Here is an 18040-nt window from a genome sequence, read left to right as displayed (position 1 = left end):
CTTGCCAGAGACACTTTTCAGGTCCTCTTCAGTGGGCACTGACATCTTTAACTTTTTAAAAAAATTTATTTAAAGGACAAAATGATCTTCCATTTACCTACTGACTTCCCAAACGTGTGTCAACCGCTTGGTTTGGGTCAAAGCCACGAGCCAAGGACTCCTTTCTGGCTCCCCACAAAGGGGGCAGGATCTCAGGTACCTGGGTCATCGTCCACTGTTTAATGTCCAAGAGAAGTACTATTTAATATTAAGTAATATTAAATAATGTTAAATCCTTTCTACTTTGAAACCTGAAGAGGCAAAGTATACATGAAATAATTTACCATTTATGTGATTCTCAAAATATTTTAATTCACTTACAAATAAAAGTTTCCTTACCCCAACGACTATATTAACCACATTTTCACATACAGAAACTTAGGTACATTCAGCTGTTTCTATTAGACACGTCTCCTTATAATACACTTACATTCTTGTGAAGTATATGAACTTAACTGTATATGTTCCTGACATTTCATTTGGTACCTTTTAACACAGCTAACATGTAATATACTTATTTTCTAAATGCCAGTTCATATATGCTAATTTAAGGAGTTTCTTCTGAAGAATTACAGTAGTTGTATTCATTTTGAGAATTTTGTAATATTTTTAAACATTACCTTCAAGCTAAAGCTATAGTAATTTAAATTATGTAACTTGCAGTGCAGGTTGCATTGTTTGGCTTATAGTTTAAGTCATTTCAAGTGATTCGCCAGTATTTGCGCAAATGGGGGAACAAAGCACCAAAGATAATGTTTTTCATATCATAGTTGGAATCACAACATAACGATCAATTTTCTTTTTAAAAAGTAACATTTGAAAAGAACATTAATTTCAAATGGTCATTATGGAAGCCTTCCTAATGAGATCATGTGGTAGCATCAGAGAAGAATGAAAATATTTTTTTCAAAAAAGCTACACATAATACCTACTACCTAAGTAACATTTACGTTATTTCTAAAACTGATTAATTACCATTTTTGAAGAGTTCCTTAGAGCTAAAAAGAACTCTTATTTTCTACCTATATATCTAAAAAATAAACTCAACAGGTGCTTTCCTTGCCAAAATGAGGCAAAATTTTTCCTGATGAATAAAGCACCTCTCACGGTGAAGAAGTATATAAAGAAAACATTTTCTACAAATTAATATACAAATTTATGCACATAAAGGTACAAGTTCTCCCACCTGTATATGCAACACCTTAAATAATACACATTAAAAAAATCCAAAGCAGATTCAAAAATTCACCTATATGCTAATTACTCCAGTTATTAAATATTGCAGCATATATGTCACTATAAAAAACTGGGACACATTTTCTGATCTAAATGAAATCTCTTTGGGAATATATTCTGTAAAAGTCCCCAATATGTAATATCGGCTGTCAGGTTTCAACTTAAGCCAAAGGCCTTTACAGCTAAAATGTGATCCTATGGAGACAAGAGCGTGCCAGGAGGCCAGCTTGTCAGACTAGGCGGTGCCCTGTGCTAGCGATGCGGCTACGGCAGGCCTGCTGGGCTTCAGCGCTGCTCCCATGTGCTGCAGGAACAGGTGTCATGCCGACACGAGGCCTGCATCCCTACAGGCTCTGTTGCTCGCAGAATGTGAGGAACATTGATTCAAATGTTCTCAAAGTAAGACAAAATATCCTACGTGAACGTAAATAATCCCTTAGACACGAAAAGACATTCTTCCATAAATACAGGTATGCATGAGGAAAAACAAACTGCTCGCTTTGACAGTTTTAGGTCAAGGGTTTTTTTTTTTTTTTTCTATTCATTATGTGACTTTTATAAGTGTATGAGGTTCTATTTCATTTTCATTTCTTTTTCCCAGTGCTTTTTCTGTGCTCAGGCATTTCCGGTTTGTTAGTTATACTCTTTTTCCGGGCTGAGGTACTGGGAGCAATCGCAGTAGAAGGCCCACTGGTACCTAAACCAAAAAGGGGAAACTATGGTTTAGACTGAGACGGCAATACAAGCTCAAATGACACCAGCTTAGTGATTCTTACTGTAATTCTGATGTGAACAAAGCACAGTCAGCATTTTAGAACTCAAACACAAACAAAGGCAGTGAGCACGGCTTTCATTCACAACCTTTCTGCTTTTGGCCCAGCCTTCCCCCTCAGCTCACGCACAGCTACATAACTGTCAACCAGGGCTCTGTAAAGATCTGACAGGGAACAACATGCTTAACTTCCCATCTCCCGCTAAGTGTCTGTTTAATTTGATATTTTCCACGTCACATTAGCGAAAAAACAAACCAAAGGAAAAATACACCTGAAATAACAAACACCAACAGTTTTACAATGTTCAGCTGAATCACATTAACACAAGTTTTAAAATGCCACTTCTAACTGTGCTCTAGGGCAAAAGAAAATATGCTAATAATGATCAGAAAAAAATATAAAGAATTTAACCGAATGGCCAAAACTAAGATACAGACATTTGAAGTAAAAGATCTAATAGATAGGTTAAAAGAATAGATAGGTTAAAAGCAAAAATCAGGGGCCGGTGTTGTGACATGATGCACACAGCCCATGAGTCATAGGTGCTCTGCTTCCAATCCAGCTCCCTGTCAAGGCGCTTGGGAAAGCAGAGGAAAATGATCCAAACCATTGGTCCCTGCACCCACATGAGACCTGCATAAGGCTCCTGGCTCCCAGCCCTGACCTGGTCACTGTGGCCATTTGGGAAGTGAATCAACAGATGGAATATCTCTAACTCTGCCTGTCAAACAATTTAAAAAAAAATACATCTGATTGTTAAGGGCCAGTATCATAGCAGTGTACTGCAGCCTTTATAATCTATGTGGAAATAATATGTATAGATAAGTATGTGTTAAGGATGGGAAAGAGAGAAGGCGAATGAACCTTTCAATTTACTTCAAGTAATACTAACTTAACTTCTCAAGTCCATTTAGAATTAAGGACATGTATTTAGGGAAACCAATAAGAGACAAATGCGAGGAGCTATGACAGATAGCTAAGGAATAAACACAAAATGTAAAAAGTAACCCTATCTGTGTCCATATACCAATAATTACATGTGCATAAAACATATCTGTCTTCAAAATAAATATTAATGGACCATATATTCCATAGGACAGATGTTAGAGTGACTAAGAAAGCTGAATACATGCTCTCTATAAAACATATCTTCAAAACATAAATATACAGACTGAACATAAACAAATGGGAATAACAACACCACACACAGAGCAAGCCTAAAAAAGCTGGGGTAGCTAAAGTCACACTGGGGGGAAGGGAGGACTTAATTAGTAAAAAACAGAGCTGAGAATTTAGTGTAGGTTTCCCTGAATCCTATAAACACTTCAGTACTGCTGCTAAAGATTTATTTATTTGAAAGGCAAGTTACAAAGAGAGGGAGAGAGACAGAGATATCTCCCATCAGTTGGTTCACTCCCCAAATGGCTGCATGGTTGGAGTCATCCTGGTCTGAAACCAGGGCTCCAGGGGTTGTTCTGAAATTCCCACGTGGGTAAAGGCTCAAGGATTCAGGCCATCCACTGCTTCCCCCAACTGCCCCAGCAAGGAGCTGGATCAGAGTGGTGCAGCAGGGACTCACACCGGCACCCATATGGCATGCTGGTGTTGGTTGTGGGGAAATGAACGGTGTCAAGTCCTTATCTGGAATAGAAAAGGAGGAAGAAAAGCAGAAACTCAGAAGATTCAGAAAAATGAAACACACCTAGATACAGTAATCTTTTGAAAGGCAAGGTAAGAGCATTTCAGGAGGCCAGCAACACAGTCAAGTATGGCAAGAAGTTCAAACAAAGTGAAGCTGAGTTTCATAGTCACATCAGGCTAAGAACGCAGAAGGCAAGAGTATTATAAAAAAATATATATATTCTGATGAAATGATGCCTTAGGTTCAACAGAAAAGCAAGAGAAGTTGAGAGTGGATAAGTCAGCCTGGGGGCAATGTGTGAACATGATATGTTTTATTAATAGATGTACTGGGGGGAGATATTCCAGATAAAAATTTATATCAACAGACAAACTATATGTCTAACTCTTAGGATGTTATTTTAGAAAGCTTCTAGAAGCATAATGATCTTACTTAAAAACACTGCACATATAAAATGTTGACATTACATTTTAAAAATCAAGCTATCTTTAATTCTCTAGTTGCTATGCCAAATTCATACACTCTTACACACATACCCCTAACCTGGTTTGCTGCTCGCTTTAGTGGTCTTTAAGGGAGCTGGTGGTGTTGGGAGAATCTTTGCAGGAGTATACGTATTTAGAGATACTTTTCTTCTCATTGTTGGACTGGAACGTGAAGCTGTGGAGGCTGGAAAAAAGAAATCATTTCAAATATGGTAGTTGAATGTTTCCTAATTTTGCCTTAACACTATAGGAAATTTCATGTGACAGAATTCACCAGTTCCAAAAATACATGTAATAAATAGTAGCAGGAAATAGACAAGGTAAGGTTTGCAAAATAAATTCAGCAGAATCATGTTTCTTATCACGGCCTTAGCAGATGTCTTAGATGTTACTAACAAGCACTCAGAGCACACTCTAAGGGCAGCCAACTTCATCTTATCCTGCCCTGACGTAACACTTACTGACAGGGTGGGCATAGAGCTAACACCATTTTTAGTAACTTCCAAGTCAAAAGTCTCAAAGTGGGTTTTTCTCAAAACAAATGGAGGTTCTGGCATGGATCATCGACAAGATACAATGGTCTCCTAAATGATTTCCTGTAAATAGTAACTACATTTCAAGAAATTAAATAGATCAATATCTTCCTGTATTTCCCATCTGAGATGCATCAGCCCATGAGGGAAGACATTAAGGGTGGGGCTCTCCATCCCTGCTTTGAGCAGGTGGTGCTTAGGGATGATGCACGCTGGGGAGGGATGGCCAAAGTCGGTGGGGGCGAGCAGAGGGCACCAGGAGGGAGCTGCTGGATTCCTGAAGGAAGGCAGTGGGGAAGACTGCAGAAAGCAGATTTGCAGTGTGGGAGGAGTGTGCGACAGCAGGATCAGTGGGCAAATGTGCCTGCCTTCAAAGTGGTTGCCATCTGCAATGAAGGACCACAATTGCCACTGGCAAGCTCAAGATGGACACCAATGAAAACAGAACAAATGATGGAAAAGTCCCTTAAAAACCTTAAAAAGGTACTAAAATAGTTCAAGGAAACTGGTGTTAAAAATTTGGGTGCAAAAAAAAAAATTCAAGTGCATACACAGTTTTTCAGAATAGCATGTATTTTTCTCTGAACTATACCGCTGTACTACACCATTCCTTGGATCTTTTCTCCTTAGATGTCGGAACTGCATCCTCTAATTCCCATCACTAACTTCACTGATCAGTATTCACCCTTTTTCTTCCAGTCCAATGGGCCTCGGTGCAAGCTATCTTGTAGTTACCAACTCAATTTTGTCCTACCCGACAAGAAACACTTTTGAAAGACAAAGATTAACAATGCCTTCTCACATATTAGGAGAACACAGAATCAACACGTACGTTGCTACTTCTGATTAGTCAGGGCCTATGTATCACATAAATGTACTGTAATTAATAAGTATAAATTCTACACCCAATCTATCAACTACATAATCCAGATTCTTTCATAACTGGTACTTCATCTTAATACTTGAAAAGCAGGAAGAAAGGCTTTTTAAGACTCAAGCTTTTATCTTGCTTCACCACTGACTAGCCAATTTCTTCAATGGGATCTAAGCTTTTTTTTTTTTAAGTGGCAAACTTTTCTGAAACAAAGCTTTAAATAAAACAGATCCAACAGTCACTCAGTGAGCCAGTCACAGGACACAAGCCCCAAACACTCAGAATCCTTGTAATCCTCATGAAATTTTCCAAGGTTCTTGGAAATGAGTTGGAAGACTATATTGAAGCCCTGTCGATTTCCATGAACAATGAACATTAAGTACATTACTTTACCAGGTAGTTCCCTTAACAACTAATGATATGACATTTGAACCGAACAAGGACTGGAGTCCTCTTTGTATCCATGGCACAGGAAAGAGCTCATTAAAACCCCGGGTAAAGATATCCAACACATTGTTAGCTTGAGACATTCACAAACTTCAAAAATGCCCTCTGGGAGACGGAATTCATGATTCACCAGCACGAAGCTGTCATAAGGCGACAGTGCCACAGCATAAGCCTGAACTGAGTATCTTTCAAATCTCCCTCTCAAACACTCTTGTCAAACAGATACATGCCTTTACTGCTCCTATTGCTTTCAAGTCTTGCTATAAATCTTTCTAAGCAATACTGATATTTACCCTAAATTCTTACTAATTAGAATATTTGGTCTTTTAGTATTCAAATCCGACCTCGGGAAAGCAAGGCAGCATAATGAGTAAGAAAAGGGAGCAGTCAGTGTTTCTCAGACTCTGTATTGCACACTGAGGCCACAGCACTGTTATAGAAGGAGGGGACCAGTGCTGTGATGTAGCGGGTAAAGCTGCTGCCTGCCATACAACATCCCAAAGTACATTGGCTCGAGTCCAGGCTGCATCTTCACTGACCCTTCTTTCCCTGAGACTGTGCCTGGAAAAGCAGTAGAGGACGGCCCAAGTGCTGGGAGCCCTGAACTTGTGTGACAGATACATAAGTCCCTGGCTCCTGGTTTGGTGCCAGCCTAACTCAGGTCACTGCAGCCGTACAGAATCAGCAGATGCAAAATCTGTTCCCACATCACTCTGCCTTTGCAATTAAAAAAAAAAAATCTCAAGAAAAAGATACAAAAAGATATGAACCTCCTTCATTTCCTTGATGTTGAAAAAGGAGCTTGGAAAAGGTATTTCATTTGCAAAATTACCAATTTTCAGAATCAGACACATTCAAATAAAACCTACTCCACAAAGCCATTCCTAAAGTGAAATATTTCACAATATTCACATTAAGACAATACTTTCCATCATTAATGACTTGAAGGCCAACTTCTATTAAAGTGGCAAGAACTCTAGAAAGCACAGATGCAGTTGGCACCAGGTGGACAATGTGAATAGGGCCCTTTAGAATGATACCAAGTAGGGGCTGGCACTGTAGTGCAGAGCCATGCCCTGTCTGTGGCGCCTTCATTCCATATGGGCATAGGTTTGTGTCCTGGGGAGGCAGCAGAAGATGGCTCAAGTCCTTGGGACCCAGAACCCATGTGGATGAGCCGGAATGAACTCCTGGCTTCTGGCTTCAGATCAGCTTAGATCTGGCTGTTGTGGCCACTTGTGCAAGAGAACTAGAAGATGAAAGATTCCCATTCTGTCTCACTTGTCTTCCCTCTTACCCTTCCATCTGTTTCTCCTTCTCTAACTCTCCTTTCAAATAAATATATGTGTGTGTGTGTGTATTATATATATCTATATATATAAAACATTCACATGTAAGTGCATATATAATTATACAAGGTAGGTCCAGCATCGTGGCAGAGTGAGGTAAGCTACCGCCTATTACACTAGCCATCTCATATGGATGCTGGCTCAAGGCCTATCTGCTTCACTTCCGATCCAGCTCCCTGCTAATAGAGAGAGAAGGCCCTTGGGCCCCTCTACCTATACTGGAGAATGGGAAGAAGCTACCAGTTTCTAGCCATCCTGGCCTAGCTCTGGCCATTACGGCCCTAGGGGAGTGAACCAGTGGCTGGTAGATCTTTCTCCCTTTTTCAAATAAATAAATCTTCAATAAATAAACCTTAAATAATGTTACACAAGGTAATGAGCTAAGAAAGGAAACAGTAACAGCATGATGTGAGAGGGGCACTCCTTGCTGAAGCCACAGTATCTTATCATTTTAACAAATGTATTTATTTATTTGAAACACACAGAAATAGACAGCCACAGTGAGAGGTTTCCCATTTGCTGGGTCCCTCAAATGCCCACAGCAGCTTGGGCTGGGCAAGGTCAAGGCCTGGAGCTGAAGACTCAATCCGGTCTCCCACGGGGTGGCCGAGACCTCAAAGCCAGCAGAGCAATCACCTGTGCGTCCCAGACTTGATATTAAAGGGAAACTCCAGAGGCTCTCACACGGGTTTACAGACATCCCTGTTACATGAAACACCTGCTTGTCACTTCCAATTCTTGATGAAATATATGTATTAGCACCTCAAAAAAGGGGGGAAAGGTAAGCAAAGACAATTTATGGATTTTCAGCTGGATAAGAATTCAACCAAAACACTCACTCAGGCTGGTCTGAAATCAGGAGCCCGGAGCCTGCTCCATGACTCCCATGTTGGTGCAGGGACCCAGGCATATCAGCAAGGCTCTAGATCAGAAGTAGAGCAGCCCAGAGTCCAGCTGGTTCCCATATGGGACACTGGTGCCTGTGCGCTGTCCCCATGGATCTTTCTAATGCCTAATGGGCGCATGTGTGGAACAATATGTACAGATATTTAATAATTTTTTAAAATGTTATATTTTCTGGTATCATGGTGCAACCAGTAATGCCATTGCCTGTCACACAGGCATCCCATTATGGATACCAGTTCATGTCCCAGCTGCCCTCCACATGGTGGATGTGGAAGGGCATCCACTCCTGGCATTGGTTTGGCCCACTCCTGGCCATTGCAGCCATCTGAGGAGTGAACTAGCAGGTGAAATATTTATTCACTTATGCTGTCATTCTTCTACCTGGACTTTCAAATAAATGAATCTTTAAAAAAAAAAAAAAAACGCCATTAAGGGCGTTAAGCTGTCACCTACAATGGCAGCATCCCACAGGAAGACCAGTTTGAGTCCCAGCTGCTGCACCCAGGAAAGCAGTGTAGGATGGCCCCTGCCTGGGCCCGTTACCCAGCTGGGAGACCTGGACAGAGTTTCAAGCTCTTGGCTTCCATCGGGCTGTTGGCACATAAAGACAGCTCCCTCTCTCACTCTACTCATCCAATAACCTTTTTTTAAAGTTGCCCATTGTATTTCCCACCTTTGAGTATATGCATTTACGATTCCTGTTATGTTCAGAAAATACCTATTGTGGATTCATTAAATAATAATCAAGATAAATTTTCCTACACATTTCAGGTATCTTCCGTGGCACATCACTCGATGGAGAAGCGATGGAAGCAAGAAATTCATCCACCTGCTTTAGAGACAGGGCATTGTGAAGAGTCTCTAGAGGACAAATAGACGGGACCATGGAGTACAATTCAAAGCCTGGAAAAGAAAATAAAAATGAAAAAGACACGTTGGCTATTTAAAAGAGGAACAGTTAAAAAGGAAGACGACCACTGCTCAGACCTGAAAACTTTAGGTCTTTCTACTCTTTCACATGCAAACACACAAGACCTCTGAAGTCCTGACACCAGATGTTATGCGACATGGAGGGGAGACAAGATGGAACAAAGTTTCACCTCAGCATCCCCATACAGTACAGCATGCACCAGTTTTATTTCATAGCAGAAAAAATAAAAAATAACATTGAAACAAGAAAACCTATAGCGCACAATCAAAAAATTTGCAATGTTTCAATTTGGGTTTCTACAAATCAGGTGCATCCAACAAGTCAGTGAGCAGACTCCCTCATTTGATCTTGATGCTAGGATGCTAAAACCAACTTCGTGTCAAAGAAACGATTATACAGTTACCGTGAAGAGCAATTTTAAATGTTTTTTCTAGATATGCCAAGGAAACAAAATTTTATAGCATTCCCTGAATATTTGCTTATGCTGGCATTAAGATTCTAAAGCGTATTTCACCTACCTTGATGGGATTACAATACTATTTCTATTATTAGAAATCACTGATGCATAAAGTTTGGCCAAAGAAAAGGTAATACAAAATACAAATACATTCCTATTTAACAAAGGCACAGAAAGATAAGAATCCCAAGCAACAATTGTGCAGGCACGTGTTAATATCACCAGTGAAACAAAAGCTCTACAACACAGTCTACGCTATAACAAACACGTAGGGTACCAACTATTTACCTTTTAATGACAAAGTTGCCTCAACTTCTATTAAAGTGGCTTTTGAAAGGGCTTTCATAGGTCGCTAAATATAATCTGTCTTCCTCTATCTTTGCTTCCTAAAAATTCAAGTTACTTCTCTTCCCAAAGAAGTATTTTGAATACTTAAATTTGGCTTTTTAAAAAGTCCCATATCATTAATTAGAAAGTAAATTTTAACTTTATACCTTTTTGTTTTAATAGGCATATGTTCATTTAAAAATTAAGTGATATTTAACTTTGAAGAATAAATATTAATCCAAGAACCTCTGGAATTCTTAGCTGGAAGGGGGAAATGCCCAGTTTAAAGGGAATCAAGTCTGTCTATGAAAATGGCTAAGATTTACAAAACTCACACATTTTTGATCTTCAACTACAAACTAAAGCATGACAGAACGTTACACACACTTTAGAAAACAAAACAATTTCTGTAGTACCATGACAGCAGCTAAAGCACCTCAATTAAGCGCTAAGGAAACTAGGCTTGGCCGACTGTTGCGGTTTTTAAAAAAGTACAAGATTCATGCAAATGAGCGCAAACCCTTTCTTTGCATCACACTAAACGTCTTCTTTCCTTAGCAAGTCTATACGTTTTAGCAATTATTTTTCTTTCATTTGCCTGTTAGACCCTAAAACAGGCAAATAGCACATTCAAGTTTGCCAAACCCTCACGTTCTCCACTCATCTTTAATAAACTTTCCCCTTTAATGCACAATGAAAGGGTTAGCGCAGCAACTTAAAAAGCCACCCTGCTGACGGGTTTAGAAGCTAGAAAAACATACCACTGGGGCCTAGCAATCCCACAGAGGAAACGGACCAGCACCTATAGAGGTGGAGGTGTTCTGCACAGAGGCCCAGAAAACAAGGCAAAGCACTGTCAGAAGGTACTCGTCTCACCATGTTCCTTGAACTAAAGATGAAGGGTGGGGTCAGTCCGGGATGTGGGTTAAAGATGGAAATCACATGAAAGTTAGGGAAAATAAAAGAAGAGTCAAATGACAATTCATAGGACAGATAAGACAACACAGCATTAAAGAAAAAGGAAGAAATCTTGAGAACCCAAAAGAAATACTTATAGAATTGAAAGAAATGCATTTCAAATGCATTAAGTTGAATAATGTGTGGGAAATCTACATAAAAAGTCCTAAACCAAAGGAACACAGAATATGTATTAAATCTAACAAAAGTACTTTTTCTTTTTTTTAAAAAATATTAACCTCAAACAGAATTCCCTTACATAAAAACCTTGAGTAATGGCTATAAACACACAAGCAATTGGTAAAAACTATAATTTTAAACCTGCAGTGTCTCTTCTTAGAATATTGTCACTTCTGTGTTTCTGGTGACTTCTGTTTCTCTTCTAAGATGTTCCTGGGCAAGCTGTTTCTTTAGGAGCTGCAACTGTATTAAATAAAGATCTGTGTCTTCAAGCTGTAGCATTCAAACAGCTACAACGGAGGCAAAGAAGGTTGAGCTTTAAGACTAAATTCTCACTTGTTGAGGATGAGAACGGACTCAGCATTAGGAATGCACTGTTACCTTAGAGGGGTTGTGAAAGGCTCCACAAAGGCAGGAAGGATCACAAACTTGTGATAATTCCTTCAGCTTCATAGAAGTTTGGATTTGTGACAGGTTTTTTTGCAGTTAAAGAGAAAATGAAGTTTCAGGAATTAGAGCACCCTCAAGTTAAATAAAGTAAAAACCTGGAAGTTTTCTTTGGAATTATTTGATTCTATGATATTTAGAAAGGTAGGCAAAAAGTCCTCCTAGCCTCATAAAATCAAGCTTTATTAATAAGAAGCTGTGTGATAATGCAACTTCTAGAAAAGAGAACACACTTTCCTATCCATCCTCAAAATCTGAATTCAACTGAAGTGAGTTTCTGGATTTTAACTTATTCTTCCTTGCCAGTTCTCCAAACTTTAAGAAAAAGCAGTGGTACCAAAAGGAACTCGCCGCTTGGTAACAGCAAATGACACTGCCATACTCAAAGTGTTCAGAGGGCTCTGGTCCAAGTTAGGTTTTGCTTTAGACAACAGCATGGATAAATGACATCACAAAGTCAAGTCTCCATGACCAGGTTCCCAAGACTGCTCCAAAGACATGTCACCTTTGGCTGTTGCACAGCAGTTATTCTCTATTTCTGGTCAAGATGAATGAAACAGTCTTGTGATCAGAAGAGGAATTTGGGAGAAAAATATCAAAATTATTAAGAATTAAGGACAAATGAAATATTCATTATTGCATTTAAAATATGAATGTCTGATCACTGGAGCAATCAGAATTTACAAAGTAAATTTGTAAAGTATTACAAATTCACCAATGTTGTGGTCATTTACCATTTGACAGTTATGTTAAAATGCTGTGTAAACTACAGATGAAAAAAGAAGCTTGATAGTATTAATAATTTGGGTGAACAATAAAGTGTAATTAGATGCTGACTGAAGTTAAGGGCAGAGAAATGAATGATACTGAATACCCCACATTTTGAAATAAAAGAAAAATAAAAAAAGGGATGAAGCAGGGGAGTATCTTTTAAAATAAAAGCAAAACATACCATTGGTTGGGTGTCGAGCAAATGAGATAGAAAACCTTTTAACAGCAGAACCGCGTGTGGCGTCTGAGAAAGAGAAAAACACGTACCTGAAATTCGTAACAGCAACAAAAGAACACTTAAAAAAGAGGGGAAAAACAAATATATGAGGAGGTTAGAATTAGGTGACATGCAGAAGGAACAAGGAGAGAAGGGAATAAGCCAAATCCTGGTTAAATGAGGCAACCCAGCTTGAGAAAGAGGCCACATGGTCCATGAGAGAAGGAAAAGCAGGATGAACTGGCAATTCTGGTAAATCCACGTGTTAACCACTATGGCAAATTCGTGAATATGAGCTAAAACCTTAAATAATGATGACCCCAAAAGAATTAAAAACACTCCTTTCGACAAAAGGACAAGCTTCCACAACCTCCACTCTAAAAACACTTGGAATATCAAAAGTTGGCATGTTGACAAAAGAGATGCTCTTTCAGCAAGGTATCCTAAAACACTAATCCCATGTTGATTTTTATAAAACTATTGTTAGTGTCATATATTCTATTCACTTTGATAAGCTCAACATCAGGAAGTAAAATAAAGGTTAACAATGAAGAGAAAGGATCAGGTAAAATGTATTCTTTAGAGTAAACATCAATTAACTAAAGGAACACACATGATTCAATTCTAAATTTTCCATTTGACAAACTGCTGACCGGGCAGTTTTAAAATCTAACTAACGTGTGATGAAACATGAATCCACTGCGTGGATAACAAAAAGCACTGACAGTTATCTACGCAAAGGGAGCTAGCATTCCATTTGATTCACTGTCCTTAGACTTGCCTTTGAAAACTACTGCTCATGGGTGTTTGCATGGGTCGAAGTACGCATCTGTGTGTGCATGCGTGCACATACCATCTATGCAGCCAGAAGAGGTCAGCTTTTTACGATGAGTACGAGCATAATCCTGTAGGTTAGGTGCGCTTGAAGAACCCCCGAGCACCGTGGTGCTAAACAGGCCCGCACAGTGAGACCCTGATGGGAGTTAGAGAAAATACATACAACAACGGGTGTTCTTCCATTCACATGGAGAATTCATGCAGCATGCAATTAACACGGCTCTTACCACACACAAGGCAGCCTTTGGCAGTGCCCTCACACCAGGCTCACAATGTGCTTGCAATGTCCTAGTGATATTATTGTCAATATAATGCTTCTAATCAGCACCACCATTCATGATATGAACAAACCTGGTCATTTAACACTGAGTACAATGGTATCCTTAAGAAAAAAATAGGCCCACATAATAACCAGATGTATATACAACCTAAAAGCGTTAAAAAACACTATCACAAAAACTAATTCAGGACAGGAGAGATTGTGCTAATCATTTTGCATAAATTAGGTTGTGTAACAAAGATTTTTCAATGTATGCTTGTAAGTGAAGAATTCTCTCTGATGCAAACCAAGTCAGGCCTTGTTTTTTTTCCTCTGAAATAACAAAGTTGCTAACTGGTAAAAAGACCAGGAAGATAACTTTTTTTGGTCACTCAGGCTTAAGTCACTTTAGATTTCTTATACTTTAGGAAATGATTTAAAAGATTGATAAGACCCTTACTCGCCAGCCTAATCCTAGGAAACATTTTAGCAAATTAAACCCAGTCAGTATAAACTGATGTTCAACTGTGGAAATAGTTCTTGTAAGAAAAAAAAGCTTTCACCAATTTCTATCAAATATACTATGAATTATCAGTAAAAAGGGGTAATACATAAATTTCTAAAAAGCTCCTGTGGAAATATTAAAAGCCATATATAAATATAAGCAATACGTGACTGAGGCCAGATCACCAAGGATGTGGACATCAATACCGTCTGTATGCTTAGGTATGACGTCCCAACAGTGCATGGGTAGTAATGAAATGTCTTCATGTTTGTATTAAAGCTACGTGAACATCTTTACAATTATTTAATATGACATTAGCTCACAGCCCATCAACCATAAGCTTAAAACCATCAAGCTGTGAAAAGGCCTTTCCCAGGGTTGCTGTTAGCGTCCTGCAGTGAAGAGCAGGACTGCCACTGCGCAGTGCTTTTCCTCGTCACTGGTGTGCTGCAGGTCCAGCCCTGCCAAAGCAACCACAGGGGGAACCTAAAAGTCAATACATCTATCGCAAGCTCATTTTTAACTTGGAAATTGTCTGTGGCCTATGAGTGACGCTACAATCTTCATCCTTAAATTTTAGAAGTTGCACAAAAGGCAAATCAATACACCCAGATAAGGTCTGAAATACTCCACCCTTAAAAAAGCTAATAGGAAAAAGGCTCAGAAGTTGGCTTTTTTTTTTTTTTTTTTTTTTGGCAAGTGATAGTATGTTTAATTAAGTCACAGAATATAAGATCAAAAAGTAGCATTGCCAAATAAACTGAATGGTGACTTCACCGGGCATTCCAAAAAGGTTAAACAAAAACAGTAAATGCTACTTCTTATCTTACTGAAACTTTATTGCCTATTTGGAACTGTACAACTCAACAGCTCTGAAAGTATACGTTAAATAAAAACGAAAGCATAGCATCTGGACATGCTTTTCCCACACAAGAGCTTTACTTGTGTGCAAGACAGGGAGTTAAAGAAGGCTGAGGAGTCCAACTTCCTTTCTATCACATACCTACAGTAGGATTCGGCTTCTGTTCCACAAGAGTTCTTGGTGTTCGAAGGTAGTTGGCATTTTCAGATACAACCTGTGTAAGGAAAGCAAAGTAAGTGAAACAAAAAGTAAAGTAAATTTTAAAACCCACACTTCATATGCAGCCTGTTTCAGACAGACAGAGGTTAATAAGCTGTATACTAAATATTAGTAGAAATATACAGAACATGAAAGATCATGCAAGATCCCTTTCTGAAGGGAGTTCATTTCACATGAGATCCTTGCAATGAAGTGGTAGGAAGCAGGCATTCAGAATCAAACACGTATGTATGAAACAAGACAGATGAAAAGAAACAAGAGATATAATTTCACTCTCTCTCAAAGGAAGCCAAATGCCCACTCTCAAACAGCTCCTGTATTTCAAGGGGGAAAACAACCACAAACACAAGAACAGACAGAGTGTTGAGGTCACCGTACAGTTACTGATCCATGCATGGGGTTTATCAGAGTAACCTTTCAATAGTCACAGCCTTAATGGATACCATAATCCCTTTTCCTATAATCAAATGCATTGTATTTTCAAAAGGAAATTGCTGAAAATTATCAGAAAAGTCACAGCTGACCTTCCATTGTAACAGAAACCTTAGTATTTTTAATATCCAAACATCATGACAGAAAGTCCTTCCGACTTTGATAATTTTAGCAGACTCACTACTGATGGGCACACACACACTTGCCCCCATTTGTCTTCAAGTATTACATAGCTCAGAGGAAACACACTGGATAAATAACACTTCAGTTACAGCACACTTCCAGATAATGGAATAGTGATGGAGAGAATGGTCAGTATTTGATACATTCTAATTAACACTGGGCCATACAAATTTTGATATTTTAAAAAAATGTTTACATTCTCAAATTCCAGCTAAAATGCAATTTTTCAATTACTGGGGGAAGTTATTAATTTTGTTATCATTAAATTACATAATTTTTTCTGAAACTTTTAAAGGACAACGAAGCCCCAAAAAGATTAAGTAATTTTACTAGCAAGCTAAAGTTCCAGGAGAATAAAATTTGTTGATCCTTAATCTTTAAAACCCTTGCCAATAAAAATACCACACACGCAACGTAATCTTTCCTTCAAATATTGCCCGACATCATAAGTCGTTTAAATTGGATTCCAAGTAACAGAAGGATTTACTCTGATGCTATATACAAGGGATTAGATGTCCTCAAAGACAGTTGTTTGTTGCTCTGAATATGGGGAGGAAAAATGTTTAATGAAGTAAAGTTTAAAAACCTGTTGCCATGAGCCAAAAATACTGGATGTGAAAGCCAATGATTTGGGGGACACAGGGGAAGAAGTGATTTGTTCCCCTGATCTGCGTCTTCGACGCCCAGTACCCACACCACTGGTATAATGCAGCCAGGAACCAGTACCCTCTGGGCTAGACACACTCAGGGGGCTCTCTTCCTGGAAGTGAGAAGGGGGGGCAAAAACAAGAACAAAAACAAAAACAAAAGCAGAGCATGCAGAGTTAGATACAACAGAGCCAATGAAAGAAAAAAAAATACAGTTTGTTTGCATCATTAATTACTTTAAAGACTACTAAACAGCAATTTGGGAGCCAAATATTTCACTATTCGAGACTTGATAGAGATTACTTATTAATTTAATTGTATGTGCTTATTTAATAGTTGCAGAAATATTACCTTAAAACACATGACACACTTATACTGCTTAACGGTTGTTCCCTTCCTCTCAGAACTTGAAAGATTAATTTTTTTCTTTCTAGTAACTTTATACTGTCTTTAATTTTAGATACTCAAAAAACTTTCTAGTTTTTGTGGCACACGTTTTAACCCAATGCACCAAAGAATTGTGCATGGAGCAAAGATTTTAATGTATCCAATTTTATGAAAATCTGCTTACCAAACATTAAAAAAATACAGACATCATAAAATGTATTCAAATCTTCCTTGCTTATTCTTCCACTATTTGTTTATCCCATTCAAAGATTATTATGTAGAGAGTTAAATAGGCAAAACATGCAACAAACATCCTCATGTTCCATGTTTGCATGTTCAGGCTGCAGACAGTGAGGACACAGTAAGATCTACTTGCACAAAATGAAGAGAATTGTCTTTTTCTCTGTGTGACTTTTGGAAGTGCAAACTTCTGATATCCATGGAGTTGACGGACGCTGGAAAAAGTCTTCAGGGATTTACTTGAATAATTTACCTTATGGAAGTAAAAGTTTAGCATGGCATAGAAATAACTTCTTGAAAACAACTACTTATTCATGAGAAAAAGATTTACAAATGTATTTTGTGTTTTAAAAGTTAAGAAAGGCAGTGATTTTGCTGCATAGTGAAAGTGCACGATTGTGCTGTATCTGTTACGTGGGCTTTCTGGAGGGCAGAGAAGGTGGGGACTTTCTGAAGAGAAATCTGATGAACTACAGATTGGATATTTAACAAACATCAAAATAACTGCCCTCATGCAAGTGGTATTTTAGGTTATGTGAATACAAATGATTTTCCTATATTCTGAAATTAAGGATACACAAGCCTAGCCCAACCTTTTATTTTTCAATTTAGCTGCAATAAAACAAATATTCCAATTCTGTAATTAATGTTAGTCATCGTCTTACAATCTAATATATCATATTCAATGGAACTTCGACTACTACATGGTTTCCACTATAAAATGGCAACAATCTACTACATGTGAAAAAATTTTTTCTCTACACATATTTTGCCATACATGCAAACTGGAGAATATATATTTGAAATTTAAGAACCATAGAACACTTGTGTCTGTATAATTTAGGACTGTAGGAATGAGTTTGTTTTTGTTGTTTATACTGTTACCCAATAATTGCT

General features: G+C 38.4%; 1 protein-coding gene across 6 annotated transcripts in view; it reads right to left on the bottom strand.

Annotated features, from left to right (window-relative positions):
* Nucleotides 1–339: 339 nt before the first annotated feature.
* PPIP5K2 (diphosphoinositol pentakisphosphate kinase 2) overlaps nucleotides 340–18040 on the bottom strand; it is a 57761-nt gene continuing 40060 nt past the window's right edge. For 3 of the 6 annotated variants that reach the window (XM_040986119.1, XM_040986120.1, XM_040986121.1), the window contains exons 26-29: nucleotides 15176–15248; nucleotides 9047–9187; nucleotides 4234–4359; nucleotides 340–1972 (exon numbers count right to left, since the gene is read on the bottom strand). In XM_040986119.1, coding sequence (XP_040842053.1) covers nucleotides 1860–1972; nucleotides 4234–4359; nucleotides 9047–9187; nucleotides 15176–15248 — 453 coding nt within the window. In that variant the 3' untranslated portion in view covers nucleotides 340–1859. Of the gene's footprint in view, nucleotides 1973–4226; nucleotides 4360–9046; nucleotides 9188–10760; nucleotides 10821–12535; nucleotides 12599–13424; nucleotides 13545–15175; nucleotides 15249–16454; nucleotides 16629–18040 lie in introns of all 6 variants that reach the window. The other 3 variants (XM_040986117.1, XM_040986118.1, XM_040986122.1) reach the window with 3 other exon arrangements.

This window comes from Ochotona curzoniae, unplaced genomic scaffold, assembly GCF_017591425.1.
Source record: "Ochotona curzoniae isolate NIBS_2020 unplaced genomic scaffold, NIBS_Ocur_1.0 contig_4501, whole genome shotgun sequence".
NCBI lineage: Eukaryota > Metazoa > Chordata > Mammalia > Lagomorpha > Ochotonidae > Ochotona > Ochotona curzoniae.
Note: the sequence above shows the minus strand (reverse complement) of the source record. Positions and strands in the feature narration are given on the sequence as shown.